Genomic DNA, 18,792 nt, shown 5'->3' on the forward strand with positions numbered 1-18,792 from the left:
TGAAAAAATAAAAAAATAAACACAACGACAGAAGCAAGGGAAAATACAATAATGCAATAGTAAAATGCCTAAAATTCTAACCAGCCTCAAGACAGAAACAGCAGGTTGGTGCTGAAACGTTGGGGGTTTGGTGACTCATGTTTCTGTCTTGAAGCTGGTTAGAATTTTAGGCATTTTACTATTGCATTATTGTATTTGCCCTTGCTCCTGTCATTGTGTTTATTTTTTGTATTTTTTCACTGTAGTACCTTTTGTACATAATAAAGTCATACTTTTGACTATTCGAAGTTGTTATAGTGTGCATTCTATATTGCATAGACTTTTACACATGTAAACATTTCTGTTTTCCAGAAACAGCAGTGTTTACATTTGCCAGACCGCAGGGGCAGGATGTTTGCACTCAGACTTTTAAGAAAATACAAGCATCCCAAATGATGCACAGTTAAACAATTTCACACCCATTTATGTTGGGAGAAGTGTGTTGTTTTTTTGTTGTTGTTTTTTTAATGTTTTTTTTTTTTTTACAACAGATGTCATTGTGCAACATGTCATCTGCGTATGCAGCCACTTAGATCAAATCCCCATGTCTGCATCCCCTAACACAGCTTGATAAAAGTTTAAACAGAATGTCTGCATTTAAGTATAATGCCCACATACAATAAATGTAGTTTCATAACATATTTCTAAAATGCTATAGCAATCTCTCGACTTTAAATGGAATGCTAACTGCTAAATGTCTGAATGATATAACCCATTAAAACATTTTAGCAGCCGTTAAATCAGTGACCAGTGACTTTTGGAAGAGAAATGTGTTCCTCTACAGGCTGGTATTCATTGTTAGAGTATAAAGAGGGTGAGTGAGGCTTTTATTTATTTCATTCTGCAAACTACATGAAAGTAAATAAAGTTTTCTACTCAATTTTGGTAGTGAAGTGATTAACCAGCAGAAGTCTAAATTGGAGGGACCATTTGCTAAAAATAGTAAATTATGGCTTTCAGAAATTGGGAGTGGAATAAGAAGACAAGTAATGTCTTTATATGTGAAATACACAAAAATGAGGAGTTGGTATATTGTAACATAAATATTGTTTTTTTTCTTGCTGTGAATTCATTATAAAATAAAACTTCTTTAATCAGTTATTTTATCATATAAGTAATACGGTGGTTACAAAATATGTCCAGTTTATAAAGTGGCAGATCTCATTTCTATTTACAGATGTGTGTTTTAAGGATGATTCAGGTTATTCGTTCAGTTGAGAAGATTGAAAAAATTTTGAATTCTCAGAACAGCAAAGAGAATGCTTCTGAGCTAAACAGGTGGGTGAAGTAACATTACAAGTTCTCAGTTGTAAATAGTTAACATCAATGTTCTGTATGGCAGGCAAATTGGTTTATTAGATCAAGTAGACCACACAATGATTATAGACACAAATTGTTGACGTTTAAATGGGCTAGATCTTGTTTATTTAAAGCTTAAAGAGACATGCATTACTTGGCAATGTTTTTTTTTTTTTTTCTGTTTTTTTTACACCAGCAAGCAAACACTTTTACATATATATAAACTTAAATAAAGCAAGAAAAGTTTAACAAGTATTTAGTACACAATTATAAACTCACTATCAACTTTCCTTTGTCCGACACGGCTCTTAGCTAGGGGAGTTTCTTTAGTCTCTCACCAACCCACCTCTTTCACCAACCCACTAAAACCCATGTGAGTTTCATGAACTAGCACAAGCAATGCAAGAGAAACTATGAGGGTTATTTACTAAAGTGAGAATTTAAAATGAATTTCAAATTTAAGGTCAAAGTCTTTTACATGCATTTCACACGGAAGTGTGGTTGATCATGAGTGACATAAACAGATGACAATAAGTATTGTAAGCTCTTTTCTATTTCTGAGTGTTCATGGAACAATGGATGACCTAATAAGGAACTGCCTACAAGCATATTGTATCGATAGCATTGCCTTTGTAATGCTTACACAGCCATTTTGGTGGTATATATGTAGAATGTATTATCTGTGCAAAGGGAGAATGTCTTCACACTCTGAATGTCAAGCATGTACCTTCAGCTGTTGACCTATTTAACCCCTTAACGCCGTTACGGCGTTCCATGCCGTCGCGCTTTAAATGGGCTTTAAAGCCGTTGCGGCGGCATGGAACGCCGTAACGGCTTTCTGCCCCAGGAGCCAGGAGGTACTCACCTCTGCCGCGATCCTCTTCTGGAGGGCTGCCTGACAGCCCAGGCAGCCCTCCCACGGCAAATGAGGCCCCCGGGATCTGCCAGCAGGGGGGCTGTCTGAAATAGCATAGCCCTGTATTAAAGTCACTGCACGCCTGAGCCTTGCCCAGAAATTAAATGGTCTGCCCAGTTTGTCCCTCTGCCCGCCTCCCTGTCTAGTGTGTGAGGTGCAGGAGTGGTGAGAAGTGTAAGGGGCTGTCTTGTAAGGGCCCGAGTCGGAGAAGCTTGTTGAGCCGTGGTACTCTCTCTTTAGGATTACTGAGATGTCATCAATCATGTAACCTATATACTAAAGGATGTCGTGGGAAGTTATGAGTAATGATATTAGATTAACATCCCTTACATCAAGAATTTCCTTCTCTGTGGAATCTGGAACAGAGTGGGCCAGTGAGACGTGCAGAGAAGAGATAGTGGGTGGTGGGGGAAGGGGAAATTAGGGGTAAGTTTGACCGAGACCGTCAGGGAGTGGCCTGCCGGACCTAATGAGACACCTGGTGTGGCTATAGCCGTTTCCACTGACCAGCCTGTTAATGGTTCAGAGGCTGGCCAGGATAGCGACCAGGGTCTCCTGAGTGGAATCTGAGGAGTAAGCTGGCAGCCTTTGTGAACTAGAGCCGGGCCTGCGGCATTGGCGTGACTGGCGTGTTGCAGGAGTCAGGTGTACAGACGCATGGCCGCTGAGCGCAAATGCCGCAAGGTGACGATGAATATGTTACAATGTGCAGGCTCGTGACTTTTTCAAACAAAGAACAAAGGATGCTGAGAGACAGGGAAACAAATCTGGCAAACTGATTGTCTTAATACAGATAAGAGAGAGCAATTGTAACAATTGATTGTGTGTGTGCATGTGTGTATATATTCATACAGCCACATTTTTACACACATATATTATGGATACAGTATATAAAAGGATTCACTGTGCAGAGCATATGCACTCAGTTGTTAGCTGTAATTTTTCATTATACAATGCCTGGCTAAAAAAAAAAGTCGCCACCCAAAAATAAAAAGGTCATACACTCTAATATTTTGTTGAACCACCTTTAGCTTTGATTACGGCATTTTTTCGATAAGCTTCTGCAATGTCACAAGATTTATTTCCGTCAAGTGTTGCATCTTGTATTGATGGTGGGAGAGTCGGACAACTGCGCAAAGCCTTCTCCAGCACATCTTAAAGATTTTCAATGGGGTTAAGGTTTGGACTCTGTGGTGGCCAATCCATGTGTGAAAATGATGTCTCATGCTCCCTGAACCACTCTTTCACAATTTGAGCCTGATGAATCCTGGCATTGTCATCTTGGAATATGCCCGTGCCATCAGAGAAGAAAAAATCCATTGATGGAATAACTTGGTCATTCAGTATATTCAGGTAGTCAGCTGACCTCATTCTTTGGGCACATATTGTTGCTGAACCTAGACTTGCCCAACTGCAGCAACCCCAGATCATAGCACTGCCCCCAGAGACTTGTACAGTAGGCACTAGGCATGATGGAACAGGGTAATTCTGGACTGGTCAGACCACATGGCCTTCTTTCATTGCTCCAGAGTCCAGTCTTTATGCTCCCTAGCAAATTGAAGACTTTTTTTTCCTGATTAGCCTCCCTGATTAGTGGTTTTCTTAAGACTACACAGCTGTTCAGTCCCAATCTCTTGAGTTCCCTTCACATTGTGCGTGTGGAAATGTTCTAACTTTCACTATTAAACATAGCCCTGAGTTCTAGTGTTTTTTTTCTTTCTACGATTTGATTTCACCAAACGTTTAAGTGATCGCCGATCATGATTGTGACAAACGCCCTGTGGTCTGGTCGTTTGCCACGAGCTCCTAGAGGAGTCTGCTTGACAGCCTCCTGCCTCAGGACTATGGGCCCTGCAATATTCCTTGCTCAGTGCACTTTAAAAGGCTCCGTTCATGTGATATATGCACTTTTGTACTCCAGAAAGAAAGACCAACTGTTAGCCCTAATTCCCTGGAACTGTTTTGGGCATAGGACCATGTACATGGTAGGTCAAAATTATGGCTTTCAAGAAATTCCTGAACCCCTGAACTGATCTGGGTGATTTTTGGATATGTTGGTCACCCAGATCGGGGCTATCAGGGGATGTAACTTTTGTGGGAATTTTGTGTGTTTAAAGGTATTCTTGTTTTTTTTTTTTAAAATGTGTGTTTTCTGTGCCTGGAGATAATTGAGTTTAATACAGTGCTGACTCAATTATCTCCCAGTCACGGGGAGGAGGGTGTTGACCTATTTTGTATGGGAGTGTCATGGACCTGAGAGCAAATGTAATCGTGTATATGTTTTTACTGTAGTTTACTCTCAGGTCCAGGGGGAGTCCTTGCGACCTGCATATAAGGCCAGTTGTGGCTGCCATTAAACAGATTCGTTTTACCCTTCATGAAGTCTAGGCTCATGTTTGGGGGATTTGAGAGCTATATTCACTCTGGGGATTGCTATTGCTTCCGATTGCTCTTGTAAGAGCAGTCTGCTTTGCTTTTTGGACTAGGAGAGGTCTACCCACTGGAAGCTGGATCCGGGTCTTGGGTCCAGGGTGGGTGGAGGACAGAGAGACCCCAACCAAGCTGCAGTGGTTATGGTGTCCAGTGCGGTGCTTATGGTACTCCAGGATTACTAGGAAGCAGCAACTGACAGAGGTACCCGGTCGGGGTACCTTCCTCGAAGACGATAGCTCCCCACTATCCTTCCAGTTTAATAATGTGTTGGACAGTTCTTAACCCTATTTTAGTAGTTTCTGCAATCTCCTTAGATGTTTACTCTGCTTGATGCATGCCAATGATTTGACCCTTCTCAAACAGACTAACCTTTTCCACGACCACGGGATGTGTCTTTCGACATGGTTGTTTAAGAAAGGAGAAGCTACTCATTGCATCAGTTGGGATTAAATAACTTGTTGCCAGCTGAAAGATAATCGCCCATGCAGTAACTATCCAATAGGAGGCTCTTACCTATTTGCTTAGTTAAACCCAGGTTGGGCCTTTTTTTTGGCCAGGCAGGGTATATAGCCACATTACCTTAACATTGCTCATACAATATCACATTAAATAAACCAAAACCACATGGAGAGACAAAATGAATAATCAAATTGTTTCTACCTTGAGACTTGAAAGATTTGAGTAAATTACTCTTGATTACTATTTGCCTTATTGTGTTACTTTTTTCATTTTGTAATTTATTGTTATTTTTATACTTACTAAAGTTTTGTATTTTATATCTGGGGTTATTATAGTGTGCATTCTGTATTCCATATAGATCATACCATATCACACTCACATTGCAGACATGTTGCCTGTTGGGAAACACGCACATACATACACACTGATGTACAGAAATACTATGACACAGAGACACAAATATTGACAGATGCGTATACACAATCACAGTGTGTGTCTGGCTGTGTGTAAATGGGACCTGTGTGTGCTTCTCTTGCATTGTGTATCTGTGTATATGCCAGAGAGTGTGTATCTGGCAGTGAGCATCCTTGTGCATCTATGACTGTATTTCTGTGTATTTGTAAATCTGTGACTATCTGGAATCCATATCTGTTTCTTTAGGTATGTGTATCTCTGTGTCTGAGAGTGTATGTATGAAGCTGCTTGCAAAGTGTTTGTGTTTGTGTGTTTGTGTGTGTCTGTGTTGGGGCTGCTTGTGGGTTTTATATGTGAGTTGTATTTATGGTGAGGCTGTTTTGTGTATGAGGGTAACTGTCAGTGTGGGGGTGCATTTGTATGAGGATGAGTGTGACAGGGCGATTATGTGGGGGGTAGACTCTGATGCAGGCTGACTGTGGGGATTTTGATTCAAAAGCATCTCTAGTGTCAGGTTTATACAGTTTTTGGACTTTATTATTTATGATGCCCAGACGGATTCTTATCAAATACAGTTTAATTGTAAAATAAATGTTACCTGTGCGTGACTGTGCGCTACATGACTTATTACAATCTGATGAGACTGTCCAGTTAATGAGTAGTAGGTTCACTTCCCCTATGCAATGTCTTTAAATGCCAGTGCATTGGAAATTTCCTGTTTATCCCCACATCCTTCTATATTTGTTTCCACCAAAACTTCCCTTCCATGTAAGTGACCAGGCTCCCCGATCTTCTACCAGATCGTTTTATAGGCTCACCCATAGCCTCCTCACTCTGGCTGCGTGGCACCACCCAAATCTACATGGTCCACTGCATAGAGGTAGTCAAGTGTTTATCCAAGTAGGAAGGCTCTACTTGGGAGCCAGGAGTGCAAGCCTTGCAAAGCACCTCTGTAATTCGCTTATTCTCGGGGGGCTATGCTGTGCATTTGTGTGGTTATGTGTATTCTTGGCTGGCGCACACTACATCATCATCAGTGGGGGGGGGGGGGGGTAAATGAAACAGTTGTCTCAAAGGGACATGTCACTTTAATGGACCTACAGCCATACATCTGTGATATATAACTTTGACCCTCTATATAACCAAAGTTTATTAGGTGAACATCACCAAATTGACAGTCAATCCTAAATGGCCAGACCATCTTTTTTATTGAAACCGCCTTTGATTGCCCAAATATCTTAAGTATAATAATAATAATAATAAAAAATGGCTTTTGATCCTATTTCAATTGTTTGATATGTATTCCTTTTTTTCTGTCTGCAATATATGTGTTTTCTTTACATATTTCCCTTTAAACATTGGAAAAAAACAGTAGTTACTAAAACTGAACTGTTGTACTGTAAAATGCCTGAATATAACTTCTGCTTTTAAACAGTTTGTTTTTTCACCCTAAATGAACATTAAAGGGACATTATAGTCACCAGAACAACTACAACTTATAAAATTTGTTCTGGTGAGTAGAATCATTACCTTCAGGCTTTTTGCTGTAAACAGTGTCTTTTCAGAAAAAAATGCAGTGTTTACATTACAGCCTAGGGATAACTTCACTGCCCACTCCTCAGATGGCTGTTAGAGATCCTTCCTGGGTCATGGCTGCCTAAAATGCATCCAAACATTCAGTGTCTCCACCCTCTGCATGCAGACACTGAACTTTCCTCATAGAGATTCATTGATTCAATTCATCTCTATGAGGAGATGCTGATTGGCCAGGGCTGTGTTTGAATCTTGCTGGCTCTGCCTCTTTGTCAGTCTCAGCCAATCCTATGGGGAAACACTGTGATTGGATCAGGCTACCACTTCTTGTTTTTCTGAGGCAAACAGCATGCAGAGTTACAGCTTCAGGCTTGAATACAGTAAGATTTTGCTATATTTATGGAGGCATGAGAGGGCTAGATGGTGGGGTTAACACTATAGGGTCAGGAATACATGTTTGTGTTCCTGACCCTATAGTGATCCTTTAACACATATTTGCTACTAACTTTCCATCTTTATATACTTCAGGGATGCATTATATAAACTTCAATAGAGCAAATTTTAGTATTTTGAATTTACTGCTGTTAAGTTTATCCCTCTATATTTGTATTTAAGCTCACTGCTGACTGGACAGACCCTAGAAAGAATTGCTACAGAATTTAACCAGTTACAGTTCCATGCAGTCCAGAGCAAGGGCATGCCTCTGTTGGACAAAGTGAGACCTGTAAGTACCAGATAGCATTTTGATAGTAATAATGTTATTGACTGGCATCATTCAGAAATTGGTATAGTTTTGGTTAACCGACTTAAGTTGGTGGGGGATCCCAAAAAGTTATAACTGTACAGTCCATGGTTAGTTTCTGGTCACTATTCCTTTTTATTTACATCCCATTCTATGATTTAAGAAAGGAAAAAACAGTGTTCATTGGTAGGGGTACCTACCAAATGCAGAGTGAAGTATGACAAACAATACCTGACTGTGTTCATTTGCATGTCAAGCTGAAAGTCAAGCTGCAAACTCTGGGATAGTTGTGGAAGCATGATTTTCCTAAAGTCAAACTCGAGATATGTAGAAAATGCTGAACAGTACTTTTACTAATTAGTGACACTCAAGTGAGCAGTTTGTTGCTCAGGTCTCTGATACCAAAAGCATTAAATACTAGAGTGTCTGTTAGACTCCTTATCATTGAATCTCCTTCTCCATGGAAAAAAAAAAGTTAATTTAAATCATATTTTATTCATTTTGTTTTGTATAAAAAAAAATCTGCAACAAAAACTGTATTGTTCTGTATCTTTAACATATGTGACAAAACTATGTGTGTGCATCACATTTGAAATAGACTTGGTTTAACCCCTTAAGGACCACTTCTGGAATAAAAGGGAATCATGACATGTCACACGTCATGTGTCCTTAAGGGGTTAAACCAGGTATTGTACAGATATATATATATATATATATATATATATATATATATATATATATATATATATATATATATATATATATATATATATATATATATAATAAACAATACACAAGTATAATATGGCCCCCAGCAGCACCCCATTAAAGCATGTTTAGGTAAGTGCAACCATCCCCCCATGTTTCCTGTATATATATATATATATATATATATATACAATAGTTTTCATGACTGCCTAGGGACACCTCCAGTGGCAGTCACTCAGACAGCCCTGGATGTGCTTCCTGGGGCAGTGCTGCACAGTCTGCATGCTAAACTTTGCTCTTAGAGATGCATTGATTCTGTGCATCCGTATGAGGAGATGCTGACTGTCCAGGGCGGAGTTTGGCTCTGTCCCCCCACCCCGCCTCTTTAGCTAAGATTATCAGAATTCATGATCTCCGCGAATCCAATGCTTTCCTATGGAAATTTTGTGAAAACGACTTTTAATTTAAGAATTTTGTGTTTATGTAGATATTATTCTTGAATAAAATGCTGTTTTAAAACACCTGTTATTTACAATTCATTATGTTTTTAAAAAAAAAAAAAATGTTTTCCTTTTCTGTAAGCGTATTGGTGGCATAACATCGATGTTACAACAGTCTTTGGAAGGGCTGCTCTTAGAAGGCCTTCAGACGTCCAATGTGGATATAATTCGTCACTGTTTACGGACTTATGCTACTATTGACAAAACCAGAGATGCCGAAGCATTAATTGGCCAGGTGTTAGTGAAACCATATGTTGATGAGGCAAGTTTTATTTGACAAATAATTATCTCTTTACCTGTTAAATTTATGCATCTATGGAATGGAAAGTTCCGTACCAATTTTCTTAATATTATGGGAAGATGCTGACATTTGCTACTAGATTTAAGTTGATTAGTGAGACGTGAATAATTTAGCAGATTTTTGTGCATTTTTACACTTTTAAGTGTACATGTCATGGTTCAAACAAATTTATAAAGAGGTCATTTTTTTTTATATAGAAAAGCAAGTCTTATGGTACATATATACATATAATAATGTTCTAGCAGAATTGCTATATATGTATAGCTTTTTCACTAAAACTATATAAAGTTTTACTATATACTGTCCATCTCCTCATCTGTCAATCAGTTCTCTGTATACTAGGCTTAACCCACAGTTTTGAACTCTATACCAACAACTGATTGCCCAAAAAGATCAGAAGAAACATGCTATCGGTTGTTCGCTATCTCTCTCACAGCACATACACTGTTGCTGCTGTGATTATTTCTTTGGCCAGCAGAGACCTGCATGTAACCTGCCCTGCAATATGATTGTTTACTACTTTTTCATGCTGTCTATGCATCCTTTGCTCACTAAAACAATCTGGTGCGCACTACATAAGGTCTGTTTGGTATGTCTTTGGTCTCGGTGTTACATGGAGTTCAGTTTGGAATTCCCTTTGGGGTTAATTCCTCCTTCAAAGGAGAAATGTATGATGTAGAATTGAGCTAGGGACATAATGGGTGGTTGTGTTTAGATTGTAAGAGGAGCAGAAGAACTAGTGAAGTTGAGAAGTGGCTAGATGCAATTAAATGGGGAGGGCACATAATATAGTAAGGTGTAGACAGGTGACATAAAAAGTGTGTTTGGGATGTGTGATATGGAAAGGGATGAGCAAGTGATATAAGTGTGAAAAAGGAATATAACTGCATCAACACACAGACACTCTACACAATCTCACACCTGCTTTCACACGTACTGAAAATTTACACAAATTCGCCATTGTGTTCACATTTGCTGTCATTGCACGTACCCAATAATACACAATGCTTTGCTCGCAATGAAGGTTTTTAAAAGTTGAGCTCTCTTGTTTACATTCATGGGAAGTCACGTAATTTGTGCTGGTAGCTTACATTAATGATCAGATGTATAAAAGTGCCTATTGATTGCATTTTGATTGAAGACAAACTTTTTTTTTTCTGGATTTATTAATTTAGAAAAGTGTTATGCTCATGTTGCAGGTCATTGTGGAAAAATATGTACAATCTCATCCCAATGGGCTCCAAGTCATGTATAACAAACTTCTTGAGTTTGTTCCTCATCATTGTCGACTTCTAAAGGAAGTGACAGGAGGTTCCATATCAAGGTAACAATCAGCCAGGATTGCGGCCAACATTTTGCCACCTTTCCCTTTTCAAATCCATTTATTCATTGGAGCATTCAATGAGTATTTCCTTTGCACCTCTTTACTGCTATGATAAAAATTAAAAAAGTAATAACAAAATATAGTAAAATACAGGTGAGGTAAATTATGTCTTATGTATTTATGTAAGTATTGATCTGTAATATATGTGCTCAATTTTATATATATTTTTAGCAAACATAAAATGTGTGTACATACATTTATGCAGTTATCTGCTTTGATAGTTTACAAAACACTATTCCAGTTTAAGCTTACAACTCAAGTTTTGTTTTTTATTGTTAATCGTAGTGGAGAATAATACTATATTTTAAAAACATTTTTAAAAAGGTCATGCAAGGGGAAGCGTATTGTTTCCAGCCACCATATCTAATCCTCACTCAAAATCCTATTGACCTATTACTGAGAGTAAAATCTAGACATAGGGCTTGAAAGTACACAAAATAAAATGTTAGAGTGTTTATGGTGTTTTTATCAAAGCAGTTCAGGGCAAATTATTCTTTGTCATTTTCGTATTTGATTATTTTTTCTTTTTATTTTTATTTTAGTGACAAAGCAGACATGGTTCCTGGTTATGACTTTTTATTGAACTCTGTCTGGCCAGAGATTTCCCGTGGCTTAGAAGAAAAGTTACCATCACTCTTTAGTCCAGGAAATCCAGACATTTTTCATCAGGTAAATCATGGTCGGATCTTAATACATTTTCTTTTTTTTATTTGTTGGGAATTTGGCTTAGTCACTAAAAGTGAGAATTGCTGTGACTTGAAAGTAAAGTCACAGTGAATTTAAAAATTCTGACCAAAATAGCTGGTCTAGAAAAATATCCCATATATATTTTGGCTATTTTACCTTTTAAACTTTTTTTTTTTTGTTGTTTTTAAATAAATTCTTTATTTATGGTTTTCAACATGTGGTTCAGCAAGATCATGGGTTACAGAAAAAAGAAAAGGGAAGTTTGTACAAATTGAGGAAAATACATTTTCATTTGTATCAAAAATGAAAGGGTAACTCTTGACTGTACAGCAGATTACTTTGGCGCGGGTAGTTCAGACCTTGAGGTATGTCAATGGTGCATGTGGAGCCAGGTATAAAAGGGTGCATTTGAGTCTACTAAGAGACAATGTAGCTGCCGTAAAATTAGTCAGGGGGTTGGGGGTACATAGGAAAGGGGAGGGGGAATATGCATTTCTTCCTTGGGTAGGGGGATGAGCAAGCCTAGAGGGCATAGTGATATGTTGCAGATGAATCTTGTGGTACTTTTACTGCATGGTGGGGTTATTGGCCCCCATGATGGCACCTTCAAAAGGACAGTTAAAGGCCCAAGGTTACATAGGCTGGTTACCCCTGGGGTCAGTTCTGGGATTCTGCAGTTCAGTACCCTTATCCCGAAATGGGTGACGGTTATAAAGGGAGAGTCGGATGGGGGTGGGGGGGTAATGGTGTGTGTGGAATAAGGAATGGAGAGAGAGGCATCCCATGTGTTGTGTCCCGCTCTCTGAGAGTGTTTGGACAAGTTTCTCAGGTGGGGATCAACTCCAATTATTACGAATCTTCCTTTTGAGTTTTCAACGAAACTCTGTGTACAACTGTAATGGGTTGTATGAGACACGTGTTACCTTCGATCAGTGCATATGCCCCATGGTAAGGGGGTGTGTCTGGATGTTACAGCGGGTCAGGTAAACACATGCGGGGTACTGTACAGTCGTGTAATCATACATTTTAGAATGTACCTAGATTCTGTTACGTGGTCTCCACACGTTGAATTGCATCCTAGATGTTATAGCCGGTTTGGGTTTCGGTGGTTACGAGCTTCCCCATTCCCTGGTGATATGGGGTGGGTTGTGTAGGTTTCTACCCTATAACTTCTGGAAAAGTTAGTCTGCCTTCAGCAGGTTATGTGTATCTGTACTGTCCCTTTGTGAGCGGCTATGTTGTCCGTCCATTCGCCTAGTATTAGGGGTTTCTGCTTGTGTTTCTGAGTTGCATTTGGGGACTAGTCGTGTTTGTATTGGGGTCGGCTTGGTAGTGCTCTGTCTATGTCCGCAGGCTTTTTGATTAGTTTTGAGGTAGGCGGGGTGGGCCTTCGGGTGCTCGATGTTTGTGTGGATAGCGTATAACCTTTAGGGGTCCGGTTGTTTTTGTTTTCTGGTGCTGCAGTGGCGCTTGAGCTTTGTAGTGCTAGTATTTGTGTGTTTTGTGGTCGTCTTCGAGTTAGGGAAGGTATGTGTAGGGGATGCCCAGGCCTGAGGGTAGGGCGGGTGGTTTTGGGCTGGGAACTCGATCAGCCAGGGGTCCCATATTTTGTCACAGTGTTTTGTCGTGTTATGTAAAAGGGCTGAGAGGCTATCCATTTTTATAGTTTCTTCTATTTTCTTTTTGATGCCTCTTATGGTTGGGATAGTTTCCGCTTCCCAGTGTGTTGCTATGGCTCTTCTGGTGGCTAGTGCTATTTTTGCTAGGAGCTTATTTTGTGCTCGGGGTATGTTTTTGATGGATTTGGATAGTAACCATGTCCAGGGGTCTTTTCCTATGTTTGTGTGTAAGATTGTGAGGGCTAGGTGTGTGATTTCTGTCCATATTTGGGCTATTTGTTGGCATTCCCACCATAGGTGGAAGCATGTTCCTTGTTGGCCGCAACTCTTCCAACAGAGACCACTTGTGGATATCCTCATTTGTTCCAGCTTTTGGTGGGTAAGGTACCACCTCATGAGTGTCTTGTATGCCTGTTCTTTATGGTTGACGCAGATTGTGACTGTTGCAGTGGCTTCACAAATGTCTCCCCAGTCTGTTGGGTGTTCGGGTGGTCCAAGGTCAAGACATATGTTGGTGTCGTGTCCTGTGTAGTGCGGACTAGGAGGGAGTAGATGGGTGATATCTGTCCTTTGTGTACTGGGTTTTGCGTGCATGTTTTTTCAAATGTTGTGAGTGTGGTCGTATCCAGGAAGCTTCTTATTTGTATGTAGCGGAAGTAGTTGTGGGTGGTGAGTGGTGTGTTGCGCGGTAGTTCTGTGAATGGGATTAGTTGATGGTTTTGGTAATACTGGTATATTCGTATCAGGTTGTTGTCTTCGTAATGTGTGAAGTCACGGGGGTCCATTCCTGGTGCGAAATGTTTATTTCTTGGTATCGGGGTTAGGGGTGAAGGATGCGTTGTGAGTGAATGCTTAAGTGCGAGTTTATCCCATATTTTGATAGAATTCGTGAGAGCCGGGGTTGTCTGTGGGATTCTGGGTCTGGCCCTTATTGTGTTCCTGCATGTCGTCATTTGGGCTAGAATATCCGGGGATGGGTCAGCCTTGTGTCGTGTCTGTAATGTTCGAAGATCCGTGAGGGTTTGTGCTAGAGCGACTAGCCGGTCCTTTTTTTTTTTTTTTTTTTTTTTAAATTTGTATTTTATTTGGTTTTGTACACACAGTATACAATTTTCCATTGTATGGGTTATTGAATAGGTTATGGCAAGATCGTGTAACATTTCGGTGGGATGCAAACATGGCATTAATCACAGTATTGGTGAAATATGCACATCTACATTGCGAGGTATCAAGTTGCTTATTCTACTTTTCACTTTTATATTTTATACTGTTGTTATTGTTAAACTTTTATTGCGGTTATACGAGGATCCCTGCTAAACGAGTATGCAGAAGTGTAGCGTTCTCTACTGTCACCTTCTGTGTCTGTGAAGTCAGGTGGATGGTATCTATGTGTGAGGTAGTAGACTAGGCGTGTAAAACTTCTAAACCTTCTGAAACTATATACATAAACATAAAGACACCTGGACTACAGCATCATATTAATGAAGTGTTGCAAGACTAAGTATTGCGTTTCTCAGTTCTCTTGCTGTGCCCGGTGGCTAGCAAATCTAGCTTTTTGAAGAAAGTCTCTGGGTCTGCCCCTGCGGACAAGGTGAGTACTTCAGTGCCCTGTTGCACCACCAGTGAGCTGTCTGTGCCCCATCGGTACCGGACGGAGTGCTCTCTCAGTCTCTTTGTGACCGGAATTAGTTGTCTCCTTGCTGCCAACACTGCGAAAGGGAGGTCATTATACATAGCTACCTCGTTTCCCTCAAATTTCACCGATCCCAGTGGTCTGGATCCGGCCATGATGGCGGCCTTCGCCGCTATGTCTCTGGTGGTAGCTATCGCGTCTCTGGGGGCACCGGCCGGTGCTGCTGGCGATTTGCATACCCGGAAGGTAGATAATATCAGCGGGGTGTCTGAGTTGCATCTGAGACCCATGGAGGAGATAAGTCTCCGGACAAACGGTAGTAGGTCTTCTCCGCCTATTGTCTCAGGGATGCCCCTGAGGCGAATGTTACGGCGGCGGTGTCTGGATTCTAGTGTCGCCACCGTTCCTTGCAAGCGCCGGACCTGCTCAGAAAGTCCTTCCACTTGTTACTTAGTGTCCTGGAGTTGGACATCCCTGGATTTGCCTTTGGTCTCCACCTCCTGGACTCTCTGCTGCAGGACCCCTATGTCATCCTGGGTCTCTTTTAGATCGGCCTTCCAGACCTGTCTTAAGTCAGTCAGCAGCCTCCTCATGTCTCCTTTAGTGGCTGGGGAGTCATCTTCCTGGGAGTGGGGCCTGGGAGTGCGGCTTGGGAGACCCTCTCTTCCTGGGAGTTGTCAGACATCTCTACCTCACTCAGCGGTTCCGGCGCCATCTTGGCGGGCCGCGCCTGTGTAGGCCTCTGGAACGCCAGCCTTATGTCGGGAGCCTCGGGTCTCTCCGTGTAGTTTTGTCGCTTGTGTTTGCGCCCCATATTGTCTGCTGTCGGGCGGCAGGTAAGCTGGGTGATTTGGAGCGGTTTTCTCGGCTTTAGGTCTCTGAATCTGTGGGGCTGAAGTGGAGCTCCACAGACATGCGACTGTTCAGCTCCGTGGTCGGCCACGCCCCCCTAGCCGCTCCTTTTTATGTTTGTAGGCTATGCTAATGAGTTTTCCCCTTAGGATGTCTTGTGTGCCGCCCATAGGGTGCTCTCCAAAGAGACTGTGTTTTTATTAAGGGTAAAGTATTCGCCTATATCTTTGTGTATTGATTCTTTCAGAAGAGGGTTGTGTAGCTGTGTGGGGTTAAGACGCCAGGACCAGGGGCGGGCTATGTTGGGGATTGATATTTCCAGCGTGGTCCAACCACGATATGGAGCCAATGGTGGCCCATTTTACCACGGGTAACAGTGAGGGGGTGGTGAGGAAGAGATCTATCCGGGAGTACGTGTTGTGTGGGTGGGAGTAGAACGTTTATTCCCTGGTGGCAGGGTTGCGTTACCTCCAGATATCTGCTAGTGGGAATTGTGTTGCGAACGTGGCGAGCAGTTTGTCTCCTTTTGTTGTGGGTGGTCGGTGGTGTGGGTTGGTGCGTGGGCGATGCCTGTCTAGTGCTGGGGACATGGTGGTGTTGAAGTCTACCCCAAGTGTTTTATAGTGGGACGGGAATAGGGCAAGTTGAGCTTGCAGCCATTACCAGACTTGTTTGTCTCGGGTGCTCGGAGCATAAAGTGAGGTGATGGCGTAGTTGTTGTTCCCTGCTTGGCCGGAGATCATGATGAACCTCCCCTTGGGGTCTTTAACTACCTGTTTGATGTGTATTGGGCACGTCTTGCGCACTAGGATGGCGAGCCCATTTTGTTTGCCTAGGGGTGAGTTGGCTGTGTGACTTTCCTTATAGTGTCGGTTCAGGAGGGGGAAAGGTTTTGCTTGGGTGAAATGGGTTTCCTGCAGGAGTATCAGGTCTGCTCCTGTTCTGCTGGCCCATCTCATTAGTTGGTGTCTCTTGGAGGGGTTGTTGAGTCCTTTACAGTTTATGGAATATGTAGGTTACTGTGGCTGTCATCCAGGCCGGTCAAGGGTGTGAGGGGGTTTAGTAGGTGTGGGGGTAGGGTTCTGGCCATAGGCCTGGGTTGGGTATAGGTAAGCAGACTCCTGGGCTTATTCCTGAGATTCCAGGGCGTGTGGGGTCGGAGGAAGAGAGAGCCCGAGGAGGTGGTTTGCTGGGTGGCCCCCTGCCGGTCTGTCTCGCGGATCTGACTTCCACGTAGTGACTGGAGTTGTGTTTGTGGGGTTTAGAGGGTGGTCCTCTTTGTTCCTCTGGAGTATGTTGGGTTTTACCTTCGGTTCCAAGAGGATTAATTTGTTGGCACACAAAGCAAAAGGAGGTATTCCTCTGTGGTGTTCCGGTCCTGCATTGGTTATAAGCAGCTTTTATAAACCTCGGTCAGTCTTTTCCCTGATTGCGTTACAACAGTGGCAGGTGAGCATTTTGGTGAGTGCTGAGGGGTATCTTAGAGGAAACAGTAGCGGAAGTTATTGCACACATTGAACACTGAAACACTACACACAAGTGTAGTGTTTTGCAGTCCTGGCCTTTCTAAGCCTTGAAGGTGGTCGAATTGACTGACCTCTAAGGCTTCCGTGCGCCCAATCTGTGTCTTATTGTCGTGTGTCCGAGACCAGGGGATCAATGGATCTCTACTTCGCACCCACGACCTTCTATCTCCTATTTAGAGCGAAGACTTACAATAAGATCTGTGTGTCCGGGGCCAGGCGGACTCAAGTATGTGTCAGTGCTCCCTACTGAGTGCCTGACCAGTTAAACAGTGCTGCGATTAAATAATGGGTGCTATGTCTCTGTGACTGGGCAGGTCCGGGGATGTGACGCCCCTTGGCTCCGGTGGTTCGGGCGGTTTGAGTCTTCATTCTAGCAGTGTACTTATTTTTACAAAAACCTGAACAATGTTGAACCTAAACAGTAGAACTGAACAATGTGCCCTACGTGTCCCATGCCTGGTGGGCTCCAGGGTGTGTTAGTTCCCGTCAATGTGTGGGTAAGCCCTGTTGGGTCTATGTGTTTGGGACTAGGTTGACGCAGAGGTGTGTTGACAGTCTACATGTGGTGTCAGGACTTTTTGAGCAGTCTGATCGCCCAATTTTTTGGATGCTCGAATACCCGAGCAGTACTTTAGCTAATCATGAGGAGGAGACAGCGCGCACCGTGCACTCTAGGCCTGATGGGTCTATGATTCCGTGTGCTTGCAGATACATGTTCGCACCGGCTCTCTCCCCCCCCCCCCCCCCGTGTGAACAAACTTGGGAACCTTGTTAGGGCTGTCCATGGAATGCTGTGCGTTCGGGGCAGAGTAAATTCTGGGATATGTTGGTCCTCTGTGTGTGTGGCCCCTGTACTCTTAGAGAGTTCAGAGTACCTAATGTCCTGGGTTGTGAAGTGCCTGTTCTGTGTCGGAGCTGTCTAAAATAACTGAACAATTTGCCCCCTGTGTCCCCGGCATTTTGGATTGGGTGCGTTCGGCCCTTACATTATCAAATATTTTAATCTGGCTAAATTCAAATACAAATACAAACAATAAAGGTAGGTCGTCTAAACCTGGTTAGGAACAGTGAGAGTTTCGGCTCCCTTGTTAGGATATGAGCATAGTCCGTCAGACCGTTCATTCGGTGGGGCCTTGGACTGGGCCTCTGGGCTGCTGGGGTGGTCTCTTTCTCGTGTTCTGTCTCGGAGGGAGCAGGGTGTTGCTTACTTTTTTGGAGCGTGTGTCATGTTGATCCGCTGCTTGTAGGGCGAGGCCTGGTGTGGAAGCGAACTCCTCCAGGTCTGCTATATGATGGAGGGTATATTCCTGATCCCCTTTTCGGACCATCAGTTTGATGGTACTTAAGTTCTTGTTGGGTCAACGCTAATGTGAGGGGTTTGAGTTCTCTCCGCTTCTTCAACGTTGTGGATGCCAGATCTTGGAAGAATGCGAGCTTGTGCCCCTGGTATGTTGGTGGTGCAGCTCTTGTGACCGCCATAAGCCTTTTCTTGGTGGTGAAGTGGAGCAGCCGTACAATGATGTCTCTTGGGGCTGTGGTGTTAAGTGCTGGCAGTTGGAGGGCTCTGTGCGCCCTTTCTATTTCCCGGTCCTGTGCTGTAGTTTTAGGTAGGAGGGTTTGAAATAGCTCCTGGTGTGTGGGCAATATGGCGTCTGCCAGTACTGTTTCCGGAAGGCCTCGGGTTCGTATATTGTGCCTCCAAGAGATAAAAAGAGGTGAAGAGAAGGGACAGGATAGAAATAAAAAA

At 42.5% G+C, this 18,792-nt stretch overlaps 1 protein-coding gene across 1 annotated transcript in view; it reads left to right on the forward strand.

Annotated features, from left to right (window-relative positions):
• The window catches only part of COG2 (component of oligomeric golgi complex 2), a 58,591-nt gene that overhangs the window by 10,225 nt on the left and 29,574 nt on the right, over window positions 1–18,792 (forward strand). The window contains exons 5-9 of the mRNA XM_063443204.1: window positions 1,217–1,317; window positions 7,709–7,817; window positions 9,126–9,305; window positions 10,544–10,668; window positions 11,271–11,397. Coding sequence (XP_063299274.1) covers window positions 1,217–1,317; window positions 7,709–7,817; window positions 9,126–9,305; window positions 10,544–10,668; window positions 11,271–11,397 — 642 coding nt within the window. The remainder of the gene's footprint in view (window positions 1–1,216; window positions 1,318–7,708; window positions 7,818–9,125; window positions 9,306–10,543; window positions 10,669–11,270; window positions 11,398–18,792) is intronic.

The sequence above is a fragment of the Pelobates fuscus genome, chromosome 2, assembly GCF_036172605.1.
Source record: "Pelobates fuscus isolate aPelFus1 chromosome 2, aPelFus1.pri, whole genome shotgun sequence".
Lineage (NCBI taxonomy): Eukaryota > Metazoa > Chordata > Amphibia > Anura > Pelobatidae > Pelobates > Pelobates fuscus.